Below are 23,061 nucleotides of genomic sequence, written 5' to 3'. Positions count from 1 at the left end.
CCACGCAGAGTTTTAAAAAAGTGCGAGGAGAGCCTCTTTCATGAGTACAACCATGAACATGTAGTTTGTTGTTTGGAATTGAAATGAATTGATTGTGACACCAGTCCCGTTACTTTCAGACAGACCTGTATGTCATGACCTAATGACAAGTAGGACGCCTTCCCTATTTGTATATTTTCATGCACCTATGTTATTCGTGAAATTTATAAATATGATCAACTTACTACGTGCGTTCGTCGATGTGTAAAGAAAGAAAAGAGTGTGTGTGTGAGAGAGAGAAAGTGTGTGAAGGATGACATCTCTCTAGTCTCGGAGAGCACCTATGGTTTCGTCGGGTCTACGTCTATTTTTTGAGAAACCATTTCCGGTAAGCCCCAGATTTGTCAAAATCAAGATAAAGCATGAATAAAACTCGGACATAAATCATGTTTATTTTTATTGCAGTGTTTTCAACAACGTGTTGAACAACAGTATAAATTAGCAATGAGAGGCAAACAAAGTGACTGTTAGTGTGGACTAGACAGTGCACATAGTCATCTATGCCCACTAGCCCGATTAAGAAAACCAGTATGATGCTCATTCTCGTATATTTTTTTCTCTTTTACATCATTCAGACCGAACAACATGGAATTACAGGTTCTGTTTGGCTCGGAATTTAACGACAGATTTCAACCGTTAAACGTCTAGCGGCACTAAATATCCATTCAGATTTCATCAAGGAACTCACTCTCACAGAAACACAGTCTCATAAACACTACACATTTCAAATACAAATTAGTATGTATAAATTATAAAACATATTACATGCACATCATAATATCTAATATCACATGGCAGTTTGTAGCAACAAAATCAAAACAATGGAAAGGCAGTCCTGTTAGCTACTGCCTGCTTAATGTGGAGCATAATATTGGTAAACTTCTAGAACTGTCTGAAGGTGGAGAAACTTTCAATCTTAAAGAAAATCCACAGACACATTTATACAACAACAGTCAGAGAATACTGCGAAGGCTGTAATGGGCAGATAAAAAGGCCTTGATGTCAAATTTTCTTCCGAAACATTGTGAAGAAATGGCAAAAGTGTTAGAGACATAAAGGAAATTCTCAAGAACTTTAACAATGTAAACGTTTAATTAAACAACAAAAATAATACATAATACCAAAATAATACAACAAATACTTTAAAGGCTTTGGCAGTGGTGTGTCCTAAGTTATAAAAATGATGAAGAGAACACCGACCTTTTAGAAGATGAATAGTATTATTCATACTTAGGTTGTGAAGTTTGATCCCGTTACGAGTAAAAGTTGGGTTGCAAGAACGCTGATTGTAATGAAGCCTCAAATAAAAATAAGAATACTGTAAGCAATCTAATAGTACCATTTACAATAACTTTGGCTTAATTCATGCGAAAACTGAATACTGAATTAATTATTGCCCAGTCTTTGACATTGAAGAACAAAATTTCAAATTAAAAATTAAAAAACAGCGAAGAAAAGTTTAGGAAAGCAAAAATAATAATCGAAGCATAAGACCAAAATCAAATGGAAACAAAATTAAATAATATAAAAAAGTAAGGACAAAATTTTAAAAAATACCAAATTAAAAAAAGACAGAATTCAAACCACCATTGCATAGCCTGCTAAAAAAAAGTAACAAATATCCTGGTTTCCTAAAAAAAACAACACACAAAAAACACGAGTGTAATAATATTATAATCAATCACGGATAAAGTAAAAAAAAAGTGGAGGGGATCAATGCGGCTTTCAAATTAAGAGAACGCACAAGAGGCAACTAAAGGTTTTGTTGCTCCCATCGGGAGACGACCACGAGTTGTGACGAACACCGTGACATAATGTGCAGGGGGAAGTCATCGTCCCCAAGACACACGATGATTTTTCTCTCCAGACCCCGCACCCGGTCACCATTGGCCGCCCACACGACGTCCTGTCTGGCCATGGCCACGTCATCGATGTCACCGTCCATCATCACCATCAGTGGAACGCTGCCATCGCTCAGTCCCTTCAACACGCCATCGTAGTCACCATCGTCACCGGTGTACAGGACCAGGACGTCTCTGTACTGCAGGCGGGGTGGATCGGAGACTGCGCTGCTCGAGGGAACTTGGTCTGCTCCGACCTCGGGACTTCCTGTGACATTAAAAGTAGTAAGGTCATCCTGACGGAGATACAACGGATAAAGCGGTCTAAATGACGCAGGTAAGGCCTCAGGATATACAGAAAGGAATTGGCTTAATTCAACTCAGTTTATAGTCTGTTTCTGTTACTGATCCTCAGACATGTAGAGACAAGTACTCCTAGACATTTTACAAACCCTCAAAACACTGACCTACCCAGATCACCCACATTGAGACTTCGGAGGATTTTGGCCACCTTCCGACCGCACCTGGTGCAGGCCCCGATCGACTCGGCATGGTTCTCACCGCCGTGAAACACCCTCATCACGGGTGGTCCATCAGCAGGGACAGGCAGCCCGCTGCTTGTGTAGACGTCGACGTGGGGATCCCTGGTCTTGCGCCAGTGACTCACCACTTCCCTCACGACGACCGGGGGAGAGCGGAGGGCTTTAGTGAAATACTTTTGTTGCCAGCTTGCCGGCGCGTGTCCATGATAACAACTTGCCGCCCACAGGTGAAGCTCGGTAGTTCGAGTTACTAGCTTATTGCAGAACATCTCAAAGCGTATTCTGGTACAGACAGAAATGTATCAGGAAGTTAAGAGACTAGTCAAACTAATCACCGTAATGGCCAAAAATACTGCCACTATAGTATTATAGGGTCGTGATAAAACCCCAAACAAATGAGAAAAAAAATGTTGGTAGACTGCACAGTTTCACAAAATAACAGCAACGGACTGACATATTGCGAAACATAGCAAAAGTCTTTGTCTTTATTTATACATATTTACAAAACGGGGGAAAACTACAACACCATGTGATTTTCTCAACGTCTATTTATTTGTTTTTGGATAAAATTCCACTTCTAAAACTTACACGTCTGGTCCCGCTTCATCGGCTATGACGTGTAACCTCCCTTTCCTGGCCAGCGCTGCCTGCGCCAAGTTGTTCACGGCGGCTTCCATTTGTCCTGCCGTCGAGAGGTCATAGTGCAGAAGGTGAAGCTGGTCTGATGTGACCTTTGCCGTCTGCTCTAGGAGATGGTGCAGCATGGCGCACGATGCACGGCTGCTGTCGCAAGTACTCATGATGTACACGTCGCTGCCCCGTCGCAACCATACTGTCGCCATCAGCTGCAGCACGACAGACTTTCCTGTCCCTGGAGGTCCGGCAAGGATGACCTTTGGGGGCGCCGAGTTGATAAGGTCAAACTGATATGGGAGTAAGGTTATCTGAGAGGTGTAGCACTCTCCTGTCAGGGAGACGGCCCGACCTAAAGTCCTGACACAGCGACGAGGGGGCGCTGTACACAGCACGTTCACGGTTGTTGGAGGTCCACAGAACCTAAATTTATTTACATTTATTAGCCAGACAGAACAGTTAAATCTGGAAAGCAATGGAAATATTAGAAAGAACTAACTCTGCTCGACTTGTAGATGTGAAGGTTTGTCATCAATGTCTCTAGCATAGTATCTGTAGAGGCAAGAAAACATAAAGAATTTTCCCCTCCCTTTAGAAATTAGAGCAAATGTGCTTAATTAAGTAAGAGAGAGCGTGTGGGAGTGCATCAAAACAAAGTTACAACCTGTTAATAAAATAATAATTGCTTTTTATAACGAACAAATGTTACAATGTAGTCATTTTATGAAAGAAGACAGTACATAATAGGAAAAAGTAATGTCACGAATATACAATAAACATGCAAATCGAAAAGGACATAAATATTTTTTTGCACATCAGACAGTAACCAGAAGAATATTTTGGGCTTGTACTTCTGATGTATTTTTTAAAATTACGGCTGTTTATTTTCGAACACTCTCCTACGTAAGTTCTTATTTTCACACTTTGATCTGGAGCTCTCATTAATTCAAGATGTTCTGCTCATTAGCTCAAGTTTTATATCTCACTTATGATATTGCACAATACAACACAATGTCATACGATACAATATATTACAGCGCAATGTAATGTCACATGAGACAAATCCATATATTTATATTTGGCACTAGCCTGGACACCAGTGTCATGTACACGTCACTGGTCATGTGACTGTCAGCCCCAGGCCCAGCCACTCGTCGCTGCCACCAGTTCTTGAATTCATTCAGCACATCTTCACTGATGTCACATGGTGTCTCGGGGTCAGAGAGACAATCAGAGCAAAGAAGGTGGCCAGAAATGCTTCCAGAATCTGTTGTTCCCAGACATCGGCGCAGGTCCTTTAACAGAAGCATGTGTTGTAGGGAGATAGCCTCCTAGTGAACCATTGAGCACTATCATTTCTACATGCTGACTGCATTTAAAGCCCTTAAATTAATATTAAATTCATCTTATTTCATCTCTAAATTTATTTCTTTGTATAATGTTTTTATGATCTGACTATCGTCAATAAGGCTCCAGAAAATACTGCTTTCGTCTTATTTTATATTCAATTATTTTAAAGTATTATTTTTGACATTTTTTCCCACTTAAACTGAGCTTATTGCACAAACCTACCTCTATGAGGTCGTCGCCGGATAATGCATTTTCTACCTGAAGTCTTGTGAGATTCGGAACAGCAATCGTCTTGGCAATGCGCAGGCCAGGTGCGAGGTCGGATACCACATGTGACAGCATGTCCTCCGCCCTGTCCAGCTGGGAAACGGCTTTTGCAAGCTTCACTCTAATTATACTGTCTTTTTCCTCCTGTGACAGGTCCAGTTGTTTGAAGTTGTCGCCAACAGCCTTCACCTCACAGACGACAAGCCCATAGCATCGATGAATGAGAAGAACATCGAAGTCCCCCCGTTTTGGCCAGGTAGGCAGATGTGCAGCGGCAGCAGCGTAATGAGGCTCTCCCAGGTAATCACCAAACTGAAAATTGCTCAGGCCAACAAAAACCTCTTTGGTCTTTCGCGCCATTTCCTGCAAGCAGAAGAGTACCCTTTCCACGGAGGCGTCCTCCCTCACCTGGCAGTCCTGGACGACCTTACCAGTACATAGGGAGATCCAGACACCTGGGTCCCTGCCTGTCCAAAGGGTTCGACAATGACGGAGACATTCTGGCCAGCAATCAATTCGTTGGTTGTCGACACACGCTTGAAGAAGACCGAAGGAACAAAATAGGCGCACGTGTCCAGATCAGGAAACGCCTCCTGAACCCACTGAAGCCAGTATTTTTGCGCTTGCTTCGTTAATGTATCCTGAAAACCAGCAAAAGTATCAGTTTGACATATTTTCATGTCTGATTTCCATCCCCCTTTTACCCTCCACCTCCTTTTCGGGTCCAACTGCTTTGCCATTTACCCCCTTTGATGGCTCGGCGTAAATGCAAATATTTTTTAGCCATCCATACCATCTCTCTATATATTCTCTCTAAACAGCTAAAGACCATTTTTTCTTTCCGACTCTTTTCCCCCTCTCCCCACACACATTTCCATCTGCAATTCTATCAAGAAAACACGAAGCAAACACTACCATTAGACTCTGACTATCCCAAGCCTACAGTATTCCTTGTAATCTTGGGTTTCACCATCGACATTGTTTGGGCTGATGTCTCTAAGAAGCGATTTGTCGGTTTAACGTACCTCAACGCCTGTCTGTTCATTGATGAGTCGGACTGCCTCTTCAATCTGCGAGCGAGAACCTTGGATGACGATAACCCTTGAGTCGTGTATGAGCTGCAGACTGGTGCCAGACCTACTTTCAATCTCTTCCACTGCACCTGTACTTTCTGCATGCACACCCAATGCGTTGATACGACTCAATACAGTTTCAAAATAACTGACACTTAAGAAAACATTTCTACAAGCATTTCAAAAGTGTTTCACTGAACAGTTTTATAAGTCATCTGCGGCAATAAGAAATTGACATTTCAGTAATGATAAGCGACCTTAAAGACGAAAGATGGATGAACTAGGACGATAAGAAAGGAAAAAAGACAATAAAGAATCGGTGAAGATTAAAGAGGAAAAAAAGCAGCGAAGTAGGCTGAGAAGAGGTTATTTTCTCTATATTATCACCCTCCATATAGTGCGTTCTTAGACTCAAATGTTCTGACACTGACTTAAAGTTTTAGCATCTGTGTCTGTTGTCTTGTCGCCCTTACTGTCAGCAATCAAAGAACGAGAACTGCAACAAGAACGATAAGCCTGCCTACCGGCGAGCACAGCCAGAGCTGCCAGTGTCACAGGATGGTGATATGTCTCACGAGGATCGCCTTTCTTTGCTCGTTTTTTGGGTTCCATGCCACACTCTTCACGAGGCTCTTTACCTCGTTTCCGACACTGGGAAGAGAATAAGAAAGTTCATATTCCAAATCATAAAGCATTGAAATATTATACAGGATCACAAAAACTTTTAAAAATGACATTATACGAGATAAACGTTACGGAAAGTTTTAATATATTCGTTGTCTAAGGGTTCGATCGACAAATCTGAGCTGTTACTTTAGAGAGAATATTGAAAGAAAATCTGGTATAGAGGTAGGTAGGTCAACATCACTAGACTCTGCCAAGCTTCATCTGTTCTTCCTGCTGCCACCTACTCTCCTCAGTATTTTATAAACTGTTTTCTCTGATAGGAACCTAAATCAGCAAAACACGATGGGGTCTGTGTTCGTAAACGCCATCATAATTTCGTTTTTTTCTGACACACATAAGCGATGGATCTGACAGCGCCATGTCACTCAGCATCAGGTGTCGCCATTGCTACTTTCCCCTCATTCAACACCCTGTTACCCTGTGAGTCAATCTGACCCAACCCTCCACGTGTTGCTGATTTTGCTGTCATACGACAATCCAGACACTGCAAACGGTAACCGAAATGTCAAGAGGTCTGGGAATAAAATGGAGACTACCTTATAAATATTTTTTAAAATAAGATAAATTAAAATGAAACAAAAATCTTCTTAATACTAAGAAATTAAACAACCGTAAAATAAATGTAAAAATAAATAAAAAAATTGTAAACAAAAAAAAAATGGGTTAGACTAGGATATAGCAGCTAATAAATCTCCTTACTAAGTCTAATGTTCTGGACAAAGTACCCTCAAAATTTAAAAGATATTAAACCAGATACTTATTAACGGGATACTGTTGGTTTTGAACTTGTGACTACGACCATTTTGTATGTGACTGCCATGTGAAACATGTCAGTTCGACAGTTTGCGCCCCCAGTAAGAAAGCCGCAATATCGTTAGCTGTAAAAGGTGCAGCTACTTTTAGAAGGCCCGCGAAAACATTATTTTGGTCTGGCCATGCTAAGCCACTCGCAGTTCCGACAGTTGCAATGTCAGTGCAACATAGGTGACGGCAAAAGTTATACAAACACACATACCTGCTAGGTAGTAACAGTCCCCCACTGCCTTCACACATACCCGCTAGGTAGTGACAGTTCCTTCATTGTCTCACCTTCTTTCTATCTTCAACAGATAGGTGAGGAAGAGACATGATGACCAGAAAGGACTGTCTGTCCACACCATGTCTGCTGGATACAGCATCTGCTGTCTGCGCCGTTGGTCATAGCAGGCGGCCTACTTTCGTGGCTCCGCCTATTGGATGGAAGCTGTAAATCACTGATACACATGGTCGAGAGGTACCGCGCCCACGCACTGCAATGTTACAAAACTAAGACTGATAAAGTCTGCAACACCTGCCTCAAACTGTACAATGCCCAAAGTTTGAGGGAATGTGAATGGTTGGATCCTGATGTTCTCTCATTTCAAACGAAGCAAAATCTAAGTTTAGCGAATAGTTTTTTTTAAATTATTATTTCATTGCTAGGTGCAAGATACAGGTAACAAAGTTGAAAGAGAGGCAGACAAATATTTTATTATTTAGCCATTATATGCATTATGGCAATTTAACATTCTTAATAGCACTTTGTGTTTCTGATTTATGATAGCATTAATGTTGTTTCCAGAAAATAGATGATATTTCAGTACAGTGGCAGCAGATTAAACTGCTTCTCCCCATAAATCTTCATAAATTTAACTAAGACGTTCGTTATTACGATGCCCAAAATTTACAGCATTAAAGGCCAACCTGAATGGTTTGCGTTTTTTGCAGATATCTGTAGATACATGCGATATAAACCTAACCTGCACATTTCAGCTTCTAAAACCCATCCCTTAATTATCCGCTAGTAAAGCAGGCGATTCGTACCTGCGATCAACTATACGTCACGTTGGTGCACCATTCACAACAGCCGTCAACACCAATCAGAGAGAGAGAAAGAGCGACAGTTCGGGTCACTCGGACGTTGAAAGTCTGCATTTCTCGTGCTACAGTAGCAGTTTTACAGAACCACGAGAAATGCAGACTGTCAGTGTCCGAATAACCCGAGATGTCACTCATTCTCTCTCTGTGGATAATTAATTAACAGATGGGTTTTGGAGGCTGAAATTTACAGGTCATCGCCTTTTGGTTTTAGCTAGAACTGAGAAGCACGGGATTCACTTGTAAAGATTGTCTTGTTACTTGGTTTGCTCATGTAAAAAAATTCACCTTTCAAAAAGAGATGACTCAACCCGTTTTATGCTTGCGATATCAAGGGTAGAGTATTCTTGAAGATGCGTAAAGTTGCTTTCTCAGTATTGTACAAGGTCTTGTTTACTATTTATGAGACTCCTTGTATTTTAGCCTAAGTTGATATATCTCCTACGTGCTCCGTTCCAGCTAAAGGGGGGAGTGTGAGATGGCAAGGCAGAATTATTATCCTGGACTCATTTTCGCGATTTATAGCTGGTGTAGGCCATATTCTGCCACTTCTAACGGGGTTTGCTTGTACCTTCGCTAACTGTACCACAGTCGTCCTCGTGCAGTGATAATGACCTCATTTCTTGTCACGGAGAAAGCGGAACACACGAGTCTTGCACCTGTGACGGCTGCCGCGCTAAATTTACACCTTTAGCTCAAGAGCTCCAGTTCGAAAAACAGATCATTCCATTTTCTTTTACTTTATACACCTGTGGTCCCTACCCCAGCACGCCAGAGCAGTGCTACAACAGCAAGCAGGAGTGAAAGGCTGGGGCGTGGTGCACTGTGGTGGGAAATCAACCAAAAGGTCATGACCGGCTAGTCGTGGGACACTATCGCCGTGCACCCCGCAGTTCGAGCAACGATGCATCACATGCCAACATTTTTACCATGCAGTATTAACAAAATCAGTAATAAAATGCAAGTGAAACGGAGTACATTAAGTGATGCATGCTTTTTCGTTGCGAGAGGAATAGACTTACAACATGGCGGGTACAACCCCATCCCTGACGAGCCTCAACTAATTTATGAAGAAATGCTACTTCATCGGGTTTTCCCGAACCTATTTTCATGAGTTGCCAAAAGAACAGAAAATAATGTGCGACTCCTCTATTTTACACCAGACATGATAATGTCAAAGAAAAGACAATATTACGTAACAATTATAATTTTCTGATTAAAGATAAGATTAAAACAAAAGTCATCTGCTGCGTGTGTTATCATAGTGGCAACAGTCTTACAAGGGACGTTACTGACTAGAAGGTTTTCTAAAAAGAAAGGTTACTTCCCTCTATGCCTAATGGGTAAGACGCGCGCAGATATCTGAAAGAATGGAAGTAAATGCGTGTAAACAGGTTAGGTAAAGGAGAGCCTCTAACCTTTAGGCTGTTGCGGAATGATCGAGGTGTTAGAGGCGTGTTAGCTAAGAGTGGTCAAGATTACCAGCAGGGTAGATTTCCACAAAGACCTTCAGGTGATCTACACTCCAGGGCTGTGAGGTTAAAAGCTGTCGGCATCACCCACTGCATCACCAAATGCATTCCTCTGGCCCTAAATATAATTAACTAGTAGCCATAAAGAGTGCTTTTGCCAAGTTGTTTATATCAACTGCATTGGCACTAGACAACATGAGGAATCTGGAGCAAATAATTCCTTCGAGAACAGAGCAACTTTTTTTCTGTACATTCTTTTTATCATTAAATTAAAGTAAATAATTTAATTGAAAAAAATGTGGAGAGTCACGAGAATATTTTGAAAACACCTGAAGGGACACTGACACACTGTATACAGCACTGATGACAAACACTCCCTTCCTCTCACAGACAACGTGTGAAAGACAGACTGCAGTCTTGCGGTCAAAGGTAGATAAGTTATAGAAAACGTTACGACCCAAAATCGAGTTCGCTCCCCTATCACGAGCATAAATTTTCCGCCGCGCGTTATGTGTGTGTGTGAGAATTACTATGGATACGATGATAGCTGTAACTCTGTATGAAAGCAAGGTGTCTAACATACTATTGTGAATGTTTCTTCGTCTGGAAGATTGCCATAGAAATGGTTTCAAAAGCGACAGACTGTCAAGCTTTTTCGGATCAGAATTTTTATGAATGCCACAGACGAGCATATTTGAATAAGGACGTATTCCAGTCTACAGGAGTTCAATGCAGACAGTATTTAGAATGTTTCTAACAAACTTTGGGAACCTGAAATTCTCTTGAGATCCGCGGCAGAAAACTCTTTAAACGCTTTCGCTTCTCTTTTTCTCACGATTCGCGCTTGTGTTTGTACGTAAATGCGTCTGTGTATCAATGTATGCATGCGTAATGAATGTGTGCCTGGACGTATGAATGCACATATTAAGTTTATCTTTGGTTGTTTGTCTTTTGTAAATATGTAGACACTCATATCCAGCAGTCATCCAAAGCAACAGTGCACGAGACTGGTTTTCATAAACAAAATTCCTATTTTAATATTTACATGCTGTGGTTCTAGACAATAAACTAAAAACAACATCACATTATGTCGAAAACGAAAGTCTGCTGTAAAATGTGATATGTTGGCAGGATGTCCTCAGTGCATGAAACCAAGACAATCACTTCGCGATGTGATAAACTCAGTAAAAGTAGCACGTTCCGTGACAAACACGTTGTCGGAACGTGATGCAGGCACAGCACCACAGTGTCTGGCTATGTGACGCCACAAATACTCTCAACCAATAAGAAGTCTCATACATACTACTTCGACCTGCAAAGGAAAAATATTTTAAATAAAAGTATTACAGATTCCATGATTACAGCTAATTCAAATAAAAATATATAATTTTATGGAAATTTTACTGTAGCTATCAGGATTCAACTAAATCCGCTGGTACTCGCACACATCGTCCTAACGGCATTAAACATCTTGTTCTACTGCTGCTATACTTCTGCAGGTAGGGTACAACTGCTACTATCACTACTGCTGCTGCTAAATGTCTACATCTTCAAGATATTATTGTGATCAACAAAGTTCTATTTCCATTGCTTCTTCTTCTACCTATGGAAGACGCGGACAGAGAAGAAAAAAAGTGCGAGAGACAGAAAAAAAATTAGATCGACAGATAGAGAATGTATAATAATAGTCGGTTATACTTACATATGCACAAAAGTGAATGTTTACGCTTTGTAGCTTCCAATCTCTCGTCGCAGCTGTTCCAGTTCTGGAATGGGCTCGTACTTTTGGTTCATCACTATCATCTGAAGCATACAACATTTTTGTCACAATCGTAAAATGCGTAATTTATTTTAGAACGACATTTCTTGCAGCAGGTCGATCAAGAACCTCTCAATCTGTTTTTCAGTCTCTCAAGCACAGAACTAGGAGGACTCAGTGCAGAATGGATTCAGAACCCAGAAAAGAAAGGGAGAGAGGAGAACAGATCACTCTTCCAGTAATACGGTACCTTTCTTCTTTCGGTTGGTGCAACCTTCTCCCACGGAGGTAGCTCACTAGATTTGACGACCCTGTAATTTAAAAAAGACCTTTTAAGTTCTATCAACTTTGAATGGTCACTTCACATATGCGACATAACAGAGTTACGCTGTAAAGACTGAGGGTCCACTTAATGCAATGATGCACATAGCAACTTGAGAAATCCCCGCCCCATCAACATACACACACACACACAAACACACTCACCTCACGTCTGGCTTGGTGGCCAGAGCATAAGCCATGAAGCAGCAGGCGCCAACGCAGGCCGTGCTGATGATGGTTGCCAGCGGAATGAGCTGCAGACAGGAACAGAACAGTGACATCCCCCGCACTGTAGTCTAAATTTACTTTATGACCGTTGTCAGTGCTGTTGCTATTTAGGTCCAGCGCAAGAGGTGGTCTTAACTTGGCCTAAGGTGTCGAAAGTGGGTCTTTTTATTTTGGTTCCGAGGAAAATCTCTTTAAATTAGTTTCTAGCACCATGAGGTTCCAGGACTCATAAATCTGAAGACGACGTTTATCTCCCTTCCTACATTAGCCTGAACTTCCTACAGACTGCTTACTGGTATCCTTAAAAAGATATTACTTTCTTAAAGAAACGACGAACTTTTTTTAAAAGAAACGACAGACTTTGCGTGATCCCTCAATTTTGCATAATGCGAAGAGTCTTAGTATTTGCGTCCGACTTTTTGAGAAGTAAGCAGTCCAGGAGATATTTTTCTTTCCCTGAGGATTGTCTGCCCCTTTCCTTGGAGCTCATATATGGATTGTAGCTACTACAGTCAACGGTTTCGCTCACTGTAAATTCCATTTACTGCATCATCATCATCATCATCATCATATGAATTCTGATAAACAATAAAATAAGTGCTAAGCATCACGAAATGTTTGTGAGGCTGACAATTTTTAATAGGAAATAACAGATACGCAGGAACTAGAATGCAGACAAAAAAGCTGGCTTTTTCGTTTTCTTTCCTTGTGCAACGCCCATCTCTCTTTTTTTACACACACTGTAGTGTCAGTCCTACAGACGCACTGGCTAGCCGAGCCAAGTTATCGACGTCGTCATCAAGATCGATACCAGTATTATCTGCAACACCAACCCACGTGATCGCTCACCTCCGGGAATTTCTTGAAGGCCCTCATGCCGAAGCCGAAACGCTGCTGTGCACGAGCCGTGGAGTCCATGGTCTGGTGTTGCAGGATTCACTGGAACTGCAGACACGTAAACAAACAAAACACTTGAGACCTTCCAGCTTGACCTGGAGCAAGCTTTGCCTGCTAGTGGACACTTAATGGCGGATACTGAACAAAGACAGGGTCGTCAAATGTTCGTGTACTTCCGAGAGTTGAACTTAATCTACAAGTGCCTTATTGGACCAAATAATCATCCCTGTATGACTATATTTATATAACATATATATATAATAAATAGCACGTTTGTATAGCGCCTTTTTCCAGCATCAGCCAGACTCAAGTCATTTACATATAGGCATGCAAAGACATAATATTAATTAATACACATATATATATAGTACTGTAGATACGCGAATGTTATATGAATGTAGGCCTCTTCTGATCCTAAGTTTTCAGAACCCTGATAGTTCATTTCCTGCTCATCTTCGTAAACCGGGTTCCTCGCCACCATCGTTATCGTGTTGATGAGAAACAAAATCACTTCCGCCTTTTATGGCACATAGTCGCCGAACGTAGACAAATTTTTATCGGTTTATTGGAGACCGGCTGGCCATGTGTTGTGTTTCCTTCTGTGTTTATGGCCCCGTGTCATGTTGCGCATGTTCTTTTTTCTTTTCCTTTCTTCCTATGGATTTTTTATTTTTTATTTATTTGTTTGTTTTTTTTGGGGGGGGGGGTTCTTTCTTCTGTGACGGATATTTTAAAGAGTTTTTTTTTCTATTTCACGATCACTCTATCTGAAATACACAATCACTTCGCTCCAATGTTGTAAGTAGAACAGACTTTATAGATATATATGTTGCTTTGAACAGAAATGCAAGCTTTGACATTTGGAAAAAAAGCTACTGGCGACCAAAACATGAGAGGTATGAAACGTCCTTCACCGCTACTGTCGTCACTCGCCAACATCATCGCGCATGACTGGCGCCGTTACAGGTGTTGGTTTTTGCGCACGATCGATTTCACCTGTTCACATTGAGTGGTGGGTCGTTTCGCCCACCACAGTCTGCTTACCTGGGTAACTGCACGTAGGCCCTATACCCCGCCCAGACACGCACAGGCACCCGGCCTGGTTTGCACCCGATCCTTTGTTCTGAGAGGGAGGGTGAAAGTGCTTCCTTCCCCAGGAGTCAAGGTTTTTACTTTATGTTTGTGAAAGGCTTGGGTATAAAAGAGGGAGGGGTACAAGTTGGGGCAGAATATTCAAGGAGCAAAAACGTTCTGAAATGTTGTGCAGGGGATTTAAAATATTGCAATCAGAAAGCTTATAAAAAATGTTTTTAGCCTAAGAACAAATACCCACAGTTAATCATTGAACACTCATTCTCAGTCTCTGTTTTCTTTCATTCTCCAAACGTGTCATACTACATATTCCCGAGATAGCCACTCCCTATGTAAAGTACACTGAACTATTTTTTTTTGTGAAAACATTTCCTAATAAATCGTGTAAACAACTGTAGTCGACCTCGTCTTTTCTCGTACATGCAAATAAAAACTGCGTTTCAAAATTTGAATAGTACATCAGTCGCTTCAGCATCATTACCAGCAAACTTTTTGCGCAGAAACAATGTTTCGCAAGACCAACAACACGATTGTTGAAAGTCTCTCCCCGTCAATTGCGCAATATTTTTGTAACTGGCGCATCACGAGGTCTACGTGACGGACCATTCTAGAATCCTCCCTGTCGACATCTCCGCGCCCTTTGTTGCTCTCTGGCATCCGCTGTTGTCTATTTATATCACACTAACTGCTGACATTGGTGATGCACTAACTGCCCGATCCAGTATTTCATGCTATAGAAAAGTGTAAATTTTTTTTTTAAACATTGTTAGGGATTTATTTAGTTTGGGATAATTTGGCAAAGTACATCCTAGTCAGCATATATATGTGTGTGGCCCAGTGTGTGTATTTTATTATTGTTGACAATTATAACGTGACTAAAGCGTATATGAGGGATATATTGCGCCCACCAAAGATATGAGTATTTTTATGTGCTGAAGTATGAGCAGAATGCGAGTCAGCTCATGGCAGGGCAGTTTGTTGCATTAAACTAATCAGTCGCAAGATAATTTCACATATTTGGAGATGCAACATTTACCAGGTCTCACAAAACGAGATCCTACAACAGCTACTGTGATGTGACATCTCATGGCGAGACATGAGGCCCAGGAAGTCATATCTCTGTCAGTGGATGTGTACTCCGGCATACCGCCGTAGTATCGACGTAGTTCATCAAGAACTTTCCTGCCGAACGTTCGAGTGATAAAAGCAATCACATTTCCTGGCTTACTGCGATCAGCAGAAAGTTCCAGTGACAAATGTATGACGAGTTCACCCTTGTTATTCTGTGGTAATATATTACAAGACGAAGACGAATAAAAATTTCTGCCATGTTTACTGTGTGTGTGAGAGGGGAGGGGTGTGGTGAAAATGCTTCAGCCCAATGTTAGGACGCATTAAATACTCAACTGCCGACGTTTCTAGAACCTTTTAATCCTGTAAACACAAAGCGCGTAGTACTTCCTCGTTCAGAATCGCAGTAAACAAACCTTGTAGTTAGGTACGGCGACATTATTGCAGTCCATCGAGATGTCTCGAAAAAGAAATCCGAGACTTCCCTTTGCTACTCAGCTATGTGTACAGAGTTTGTTTACTTATCCCTACATATAAACGTGTATCTATTAAAAACAAAACGCCTACCCCATCGATCCACATACACAGCGAGACCTTGTTTTCTCACCCAAGTAACAAAACATACATCAACGATTCTGACACACAACTACACAACCTGTCCGACCGATACTTTATTGTAATCTGCTGAAGTGTCGCTGTTAGGAAAAAGGTGAAGAGCTATGTTTGTTAGTCCTGCAGCAGATAAGGGCTGAGTGGTCCTTCACCTACACACTTATCCCTCTAGATCGCCAAGACTAGCATTGTCAAACACTAACCGAGATTAAATGCACCTCAAAAAGTGCTACTGAAAAAGAAAAAGGTTTTTCTTACGATACAATGAAGACATCTGAACCAAAACATATAATTGGCAGAAAACATTGTAAAAATGTGGGGAGGATGAGGTAAAGGGAAAGACGGGGTGGAACCCATGTACCTATATTGTAAGCTCCACGAAGGATTTATTCTCACAGCTACGCTTTATCTATGTACCTGTTCACACAGACACGATTCTCTGTGTACGTTTATTTATAAATCTACCTGTCATCATACAATAACTTACTACAGGTTACAAAATAACTCGGTTCTGTTCACTCAGAAGCTGAGATTGCGTCCACCTGACCTTATTGACACAACAATGCAATGATCCACAAATCAGTCGTCTTGAGGACCACTCATACGACTTGTCCCGCCTCTACCCAAGGCCCTGACAAGGACGCGAGTTGTTTGCTCCCTAGGTCCCTGTGCATCGAAACCGGATGTGTGCATGAAAAAACTGTCCTGTTTTCTTTAGGACAACTGTGTTCTGCTCATATTAATAGCCACCAAGACCTTGCGAAACTTGTTGTGTCGGGATATAAGCGGGATAAACAAACTAAAGCGCTGCGCATGTCCACAAATCACAGTCCAGAAGATGACATGTCACAATCATTGCCCATGACACATGTTCCCCTACCTGCTGAGTCTGACATGGTCTTGTTGAGGTAACGAACTGCTGAGTATCTCTCTCTCCTTCCTCCCCCAACTTAAAACAAAAATCACAATCGTTGCTGCGATAAACATGATTATTAAAGTCTCTCATTTGTCGTTAACGAACAGCGTTGTCTGTTGGAGTATGTCGGACGGCTGGCTGGGCGGGGTCTTTGTTCATCCCGTACACAGACTTGTTTTCATAATTTGCAGGAAGCTTGCTGTGTAGACACGTTATACTCTCCCTCATAAAAATACTTGAAATCGTAACACTTCATTTCATAAAAAATGTTGTTCTCTTGTAAGATAACGCCCAGGTATTCAGCGCACTGAATAGAGCCACAATCAGGATGAAATAGCTCTTTGCCACTAACCTAGTTACAAGCTTCTCCATGATTGAGAGAAGGGTGGAGAGGTTGAGAGGCATGTCCTGGGTGTAGAAGATCGATCAACCTTTACGAATAGCAAATGAATAGTCTGTGAGTTTGTGTGCGCACCTGCCCGCGTGTACATTCAGTATTATGTTGCACTATGATTACTTATAATTGATCTTGACATTTGTGTACAGTGTGATATGTCTCTAAAGACCTTTTTCAAGTAAATAGTTCCAGCCAAGTGAAAGAAAGAAGTTTGTAGCTGATCTAATTTATCATTTTACACTGACAAACGTATTTAAACAAAACCTGCTGTCGTATGTCACATGAGGAGTGATAAACTTTCTCGCTTCTTTTTGTAGTATGTGATATGAAGTAGGTCTGTAGGTCCACCTGTTATCAATTTTAGTAGCCTTTCTACTTTGATAGTACAAACAGCCTTTTCCGCACGTCTTCAAGGTGACCTCACACCAACGGACTAATGTTTAAAGGAGATGGTTCTAATTTTCCCATATTTGTTTATCTTGATACATTTATATCTAAAACGCACATAGGACTGGTTTCTTAGCAAAAAGTATCCAACACACAATCTGAAGTGGGGGCGTTCTTAATGTAAGGATGCCAACATAAAAATAAACGCATTTTTTTAAATGTTAAAACTAAATTGGTCATTAGAAATAATTGAAATAATGTACCCGTTTTCTCTTTTCGTAACTGTAACACATCACCTGATTAAAATCACAGGAAAACAAGAGACCTATCAACGGGCCCCACCGAATAATCAACAAAGTGTTCATCGCCCTCTCCCCCACTCACAAAATTAGAGTAACTCATAACTGATTATTAATTATTAATCTACAATACAAAGAAAAAATTAAATTGAAAATAAAATTTAACTGAATCCTTACCCGAAATGAAAACAGAGTATCTGCTCGCTGTCAGGTGAGACTGCGCGTCGCGTAACGACTGAAGTCCTCGTCGTTGGCTCACACCGACTACTGGTCCCCCCCACACTCTCTCAGTCGCGATAACATCGACCGCCGCTGACGAGAGAGGAAAAAATGACGTTAGAAAATGCACGTAGGCTCGCCTCGATCTCGCGCCTGCCCACCGCCCGTCCTAACCTTGGCGGAGGGCAACCACGCGAGGCCGTGACCGGGTGCCAGGGTGGTGCCAGGGTGGTGTCAGGATGGTGCCAGCACTGGGTGCACATCCTGCTGCCAAGGCCGTCCACACACTCGCGCGCGCAACAATCAATGTATTTCCGGATACGTCACAGCTCTCGTTAGCCGAGGCGATCGCTGATTGACTGTTCTCACAGCGACAACGACATAGAGCTGAGCTCCAACATCTCTGTCCTCGAGCAACTTAGTGTTTTCTACTTAATGGGACGTCCTGAATGTTTTGTGTTAGTGGGACGTCCTGAATGTTTTGTTTTAACGGGGTGTCCTGAGTCGCTGTCTCTGCTTGGAAATTTTTGTGTTTGAATGTTCGTGTATTACTAGGTTTATCGAGAAAATTCCGAGGTTTATCTAGTCATGCGCTCTGGCATGCTATGAGGGCTGAGAAATAAAAATAGGTTTGTCTATGCAGACCTGGACCAGTTGGGACGATAGTTAAAAAAGTGGATCCTGTTTAACTGCATTCCTAACAAGGCAAACATACAGTGACATAAAATGGGTTTGATGTCATGGACTGGTAAAAACCTTCGTCGTCGATCTAACTTTTTGTCGAGTATTTTTTTTGTCTACGGATATATCTGCGTAATATTTTGTATTTTGGGGTGGAGATCACTTGTCAGACACGCGGGTCGAGCAAGACAGTGTTTCTGACTTAACACCCAAGGAAGACAAAAGCCAGGCCTGATCGAGGTGTTTATTCCAGCCGATTGGTTTTCAATAAACCGTGATGTTGCCGTTGGTGTTTGACCTGGAACTGTGCCGGGATACTACAAGATTGGACAGGATAAAAAAATACTGTTGGCTAGGAACGTGACTGCTATTGTGTGAATATTTTCAGGTTGAGTGGCTTTGTTTCTGGTCTGCAGCTGTTCACAAGCTTACAAAAGATACCATTACTGATTTAACTGATGAGAAATCGTCGTGGTGAGGAGTGCGACTTGATGGAATTGCATTCGATCAGGAGGAGATGAACCCCAGTAACAACCAAAGCTGGTTTGTGTTCTGCTGGGCACGACGACTGATAGATAACTCCGGGGATCTGTAACTGATTGTTAACTGTGACACAAGCTCTACCAACACAGAAAAATAGAAGCACCTTTAAAGTCCTAGAAAGTGTGCCAGTTTCTCTCCACATCCATTTAACCCCGAGTACAAACACTAAAACAGTTGGTTTGGTGCTGGTACCAAAGCGAATATCCTTAATAGAATTTTTTTTTCAAACCAACCTACTCTTCGAAGTCCCTACCACTTAATTAAAAAGAAAAAAATTCGTGGACTTACCAAATTAAACAGAAACAATTAGCTAGCACACGTACCACTTAAATAGTGCACCGCCCACTAAGCAAGCTGCCCGCTAAAGCACACGGAACTACATTATCTCGTCACGTGACTTGCCTCCGCTGACGACGTAGACGATCCCATGCGTGCACGGTTGTTGTGAGTGGCTTGCTGGTCTTTCTGTGCAACAGTTTCAATAGAATCCGTTTAGGAACTGAAGCCGGTGTATGTGTGTGTGATTGCGCTTGCTTGCTAGTATATTTCTGGATGTTCAGGACAGTATAAACATGGGGAAGTAGTGAGACAGACGATGACAATAAGAGATGATTTTAAGATGGTGACGCGGATGCTAAATGCGACAGGAAGATGCTAAGCCCACATCGGACCTTCATTCCTACTTTTTCATAAATCCCCGGTCATGACACAATACTATTAATTAACATATGAACCTGAGTTGTTGCAAGTGGCTTGTGTTGCTAATAATGTCCGGCTAAGAGTTTGTGCTACGTGACAACAGTCGCGTACTGGGGGGAATTCCACTTTCTCTCATCATGGTGGTTTTGTCCTAGTCAGTCATCTGCCCGCGATACGTCATCAGACACCAGCTTCCGTACACCGCACGCGCGCCATTGTTTATGGGGAAGAGGGTAGAGGTAAAAGAGTAGGTGTGCCTAGTCTCAGTTTGTTACAGATGTTGTGACTTGTTACTGTAGCGGGTGAGTGGCGAACGTTAGGAAAGAGAGAAGGTAGCAGCAATTTTGCCTAACAACCACTTGTCCTGCACCTATTGGTGGGAGAGAGCGGAAGTTGGGCACAATGTCTGAGGCATTTCTTCTAGCAGACCGTCAATCATGGCAGTAATTGGTAATTAGCACTCAACATTACCTACTTTATGAATGACAAGATGCTCATTAAAAAGATATAAACTTACCTGCGTTACGATCTGTACAGATGAAGGCAAGATAAGAGAAGACATCGAAAAGTACTTACGCGGACATAGACCACCCTCTTACCATCCCGACACACCTACGCTTATAACAAAATAATTGCAAACAGGTGATGGAGCTTAAAAACGAAGATGTGTTCCTAATTGAGACAGAACAATAACCAGACAGCACCGTCCCTGACTCCGTCGGAAGGAAAAGTATAAGAAAAATAATGTGTTTGAAAAAATAAATGAGAGCAAGATTTGCAAAGAAAGCTTCCTAAATAAAAGCTGGCGCAAGATTGGCATTAATTCGCTGGAAAGCTGCCAACAGAATCGAATGGTGGCTGGAGATTTTAACTGGGGCAGAAAACCGGTACGAAAATAGCTGGCATTTCACGGCGAAAGAGAGAATGCACTTGACCCTGTGGCCTGCTTTGTGACAGAAACAGATTATGGTTCCCCTACTTAGTTTGTACCAAATGGATTTTTGAAAACATTTATGTTCTCGAAACTACTAGTTAGGGAGGCTTGCGAAGGAAGCAGTTGTTAGGAAGTGGAGGGTTGGGGGTCGCTAATAGTCTTGTATGACGGGCATGTGTAATGAGTCTTGTCAGAGAAAATGTCAGCGCGCCTAATGAGAGTCTAGTGGTCAGTGGTCAGTCATCTGCACCAAACAGTTTACATATTGCTTTGAAAAAAAATCCTCAACACTCATAGCTACAAGTACACAAACCTCTCTACTAGCATTTAGGACTGCGTTTATTGCCTTTCACACAGTCACGCCCATTTAGCTGTTTACTGAAAAAAAAAAAAAAAACGGAACACAGATAAAAGACTTATTTACATCGAGCTATCTCTGTCGTTCTCCACAAAGGCTCATTCGTGTTTTGGACAGTTCAGATCGCATGTGTGGGCTCTAGCATTTCAAGGTATCCTCAAAGAGAGACTTTGATCCCTATGGATACATTTCCTATGTTACCGATGGTCTTGATGGTCATGCTGCGTTCAGAGGAAGTTTTTTTTTTCTCCAGCTTCTTTACAGTCAAACGCAATACCTCACTCACAATCACTGTTATTTATGCCAGCCCGCTGTAGCTGAATAAGGGAAGGGAAACAACTATCAAGTATAAGGGAAAGATTTACGAAGAGCTTAGCTCCCTTGATATGTCAGCGCTGAGTTTCTGGCGGTTCATTTCTTTCATGGTCTTTGTCTCAGATATTTTAGAAAATTATCGAAAGGCTACTTTGACATGCCATTTATTCATCTTTGAACAATTTAGCCGTTACACACAAAGTTGAAAAAAAACAACAAATCAACTACTTTGTTCAACTGCCTTTCACGCACACAAAGCACTGTAATGTCTAGTCAGAAACGGAGAGATTTCTGTGCCATGAGGAGTGTGCAAGCATCTGTGATGAGCTTATGCTCACTGTACTTGGGGTGCTCACTTTCTTTTCGTTTCTGAGACGATGATTTTAACCACGCTGTCAACGACATAGGTTAAGGGAATTCTTCCCGGTAAGGGAAAAAAAAACCCCAAAAAACAAAAAAACAAAAAAACAAAAAACTCAGTGCAAGGGAAGTAACTCTCACCTTGTAGCAGACGACAACAATAGATATGGCTACGATGTCAGACACTACACTTACCCAATTTTTTATCTGTTCTTCGCCCAAATTTGAAGGGGTCCCCTGGAACCCCATTGACGAAAATTGAAGGGGTCCTCCGAACTTTTAATGCGTACTGTACGCAATTTTTTGCGTAAGCAGAAGCCCTGAATATATATTCAAGTGGTGCTGCATTAACGTAGTTGGAATTGTGTTTATTTTTCCTTCATTTTTTTTCTACTAACTTGAAAAGAAGACTTGTTACCCAGCGACTGATTCAATGACAAGCTAACACAAAGAAGAAGAAGACGCCTCGTAAAGTGCAAAGCAAGAACAATAATTTATCGAGCACATCAGCTGCGAAGCATAACATTTTTTTTTTAAGCAAATCAGTCAGCCAAAAGGATCTTATTAAAAAACGATGCGATGGAAGCATCTGCGTTGGCAAACTGCTTTGTTAGAATAAATAAAGGTATTGCATTTTACTTAGTAAAACTTTGTAATTTAACTTTTAAAATAATCTAAATAAAACATTATCTGAAAAAAGTAAACTTTTTATTATAGGAAGATGTTATTAATTTTCTGTGATGGATTTTTAAAATCTAGTTCTTTAATAGATATGTAGGTGTTATATGGCGTGTAAACATTGTTTAAGAAAAGTGTATATAGGTAGCTATCAATGCCCTGCAGCGTCCTGCCTTCGCTTCCCTCTCTTCTACAGATTGCTTCCAATAACTTTTATTTGAAACAACCTTCACAATGAGTAATGTTACCAACGTCAATATGTTCTCGAAACATGGACAGTCGATCTCTGCAGTTTCTTTCGTCGTGCAAAGATGGTGTCGAGTCGCTTATTTAGACTGCAATCGCTCGTTTTAAATGTCTAGTGGAACGAATTCGATGATCAAACTTTCATTTCAGTGTTCAGTCATTTTAGTTCTAGGGGGAACACCCCCTGTTGCCTGCATGAGGCAGATCCATATGAGCGCAAGCTGCTTTCGATTTTGATCTTTATCTTGG

At 41.5% G+C, this 23,061-nt stretch overlaps 1 protein-coding gene across 3 annotated transcripts; it reads right to left on the bottom strand.

Annotated features, from left to right (window-relative positions):
* Positions 1 to 406: 406 nt before the first annotated feature.
* Positions 407 to 19,724, bottom strand: LOC112556871. 3 transcript variants are annotated; one of them, XM_025226269.1, is made up of 9 exons: positions 19,511 to 19,724; positions 7,522 to 7,721; positions 6,270 to 6,396; positions 5,698 to 5,843; positions 4,628 to 5,313; positions 4,145 to 4,350; positions 3,011 to 3,478; positions 2,352 to 2,704; positions 407 to 2,148 (listed from the first exon to the last, which is right to left on the bottom strand). In XM_025226269.1, the coding sequence occupies exons 5-9, from the start codon at positions 5,030 to 5,032 to the stop codon at positions 1,793 to 1,795; spliced, it is 1,788 nt and encodes a 595-aa protein (XP_025082054.1). In that variant the 5' UTR covers positions 5,033 to 5,313; positions 5,698 to 5,843; positions 6,270 to 6,396; positions 7,522 to 7,721; positions 19,511 to 19,724; the 3' UTR covers positions 407 to 1,792. The 3 variants fall into 3 exon arrangements, with proteins under 3 accessions (XP_025082054.1, XP_025082053.1, XP_025082055.1); XM_025226268.1 differs by lacking the exon at positions 19,511 to 19,724 and adding an exon at positions 9,351 to 9,411; XM_025226270.1 differs by lacking the exon at positions 19,511 to 19,724 and adding an exon at positions 9,351 to 9,412 and having other exon boundaries at positions 1,899 to 2,148; positions 2,348 to 2,704.
* Between the last annotated feature and the right edge of the window lie 3,337 nt (positions 19,725 to 23,061).

The sequence above is a fragment of the Pomacea canaliculata genome, linkage group LG2 (genome assembly GCF_003073045.1).
Source record: "Pomacea canaliculata isolate SZHN2017 linkage group LG2, ASM307304v1, whole genome shotgun sequence".
Taxonomy (NCBI): Eukaryota; Metazoa; Mollusca; class Gastropoda; order Architaenioglossa; family Ampullariidae; genus Pomacea; species Pomacea canaliculata.
Note: the sequence above shows the minus strand (reverse complement) of the source record. Positions and strands in the feature narration are given on the sequence as shown.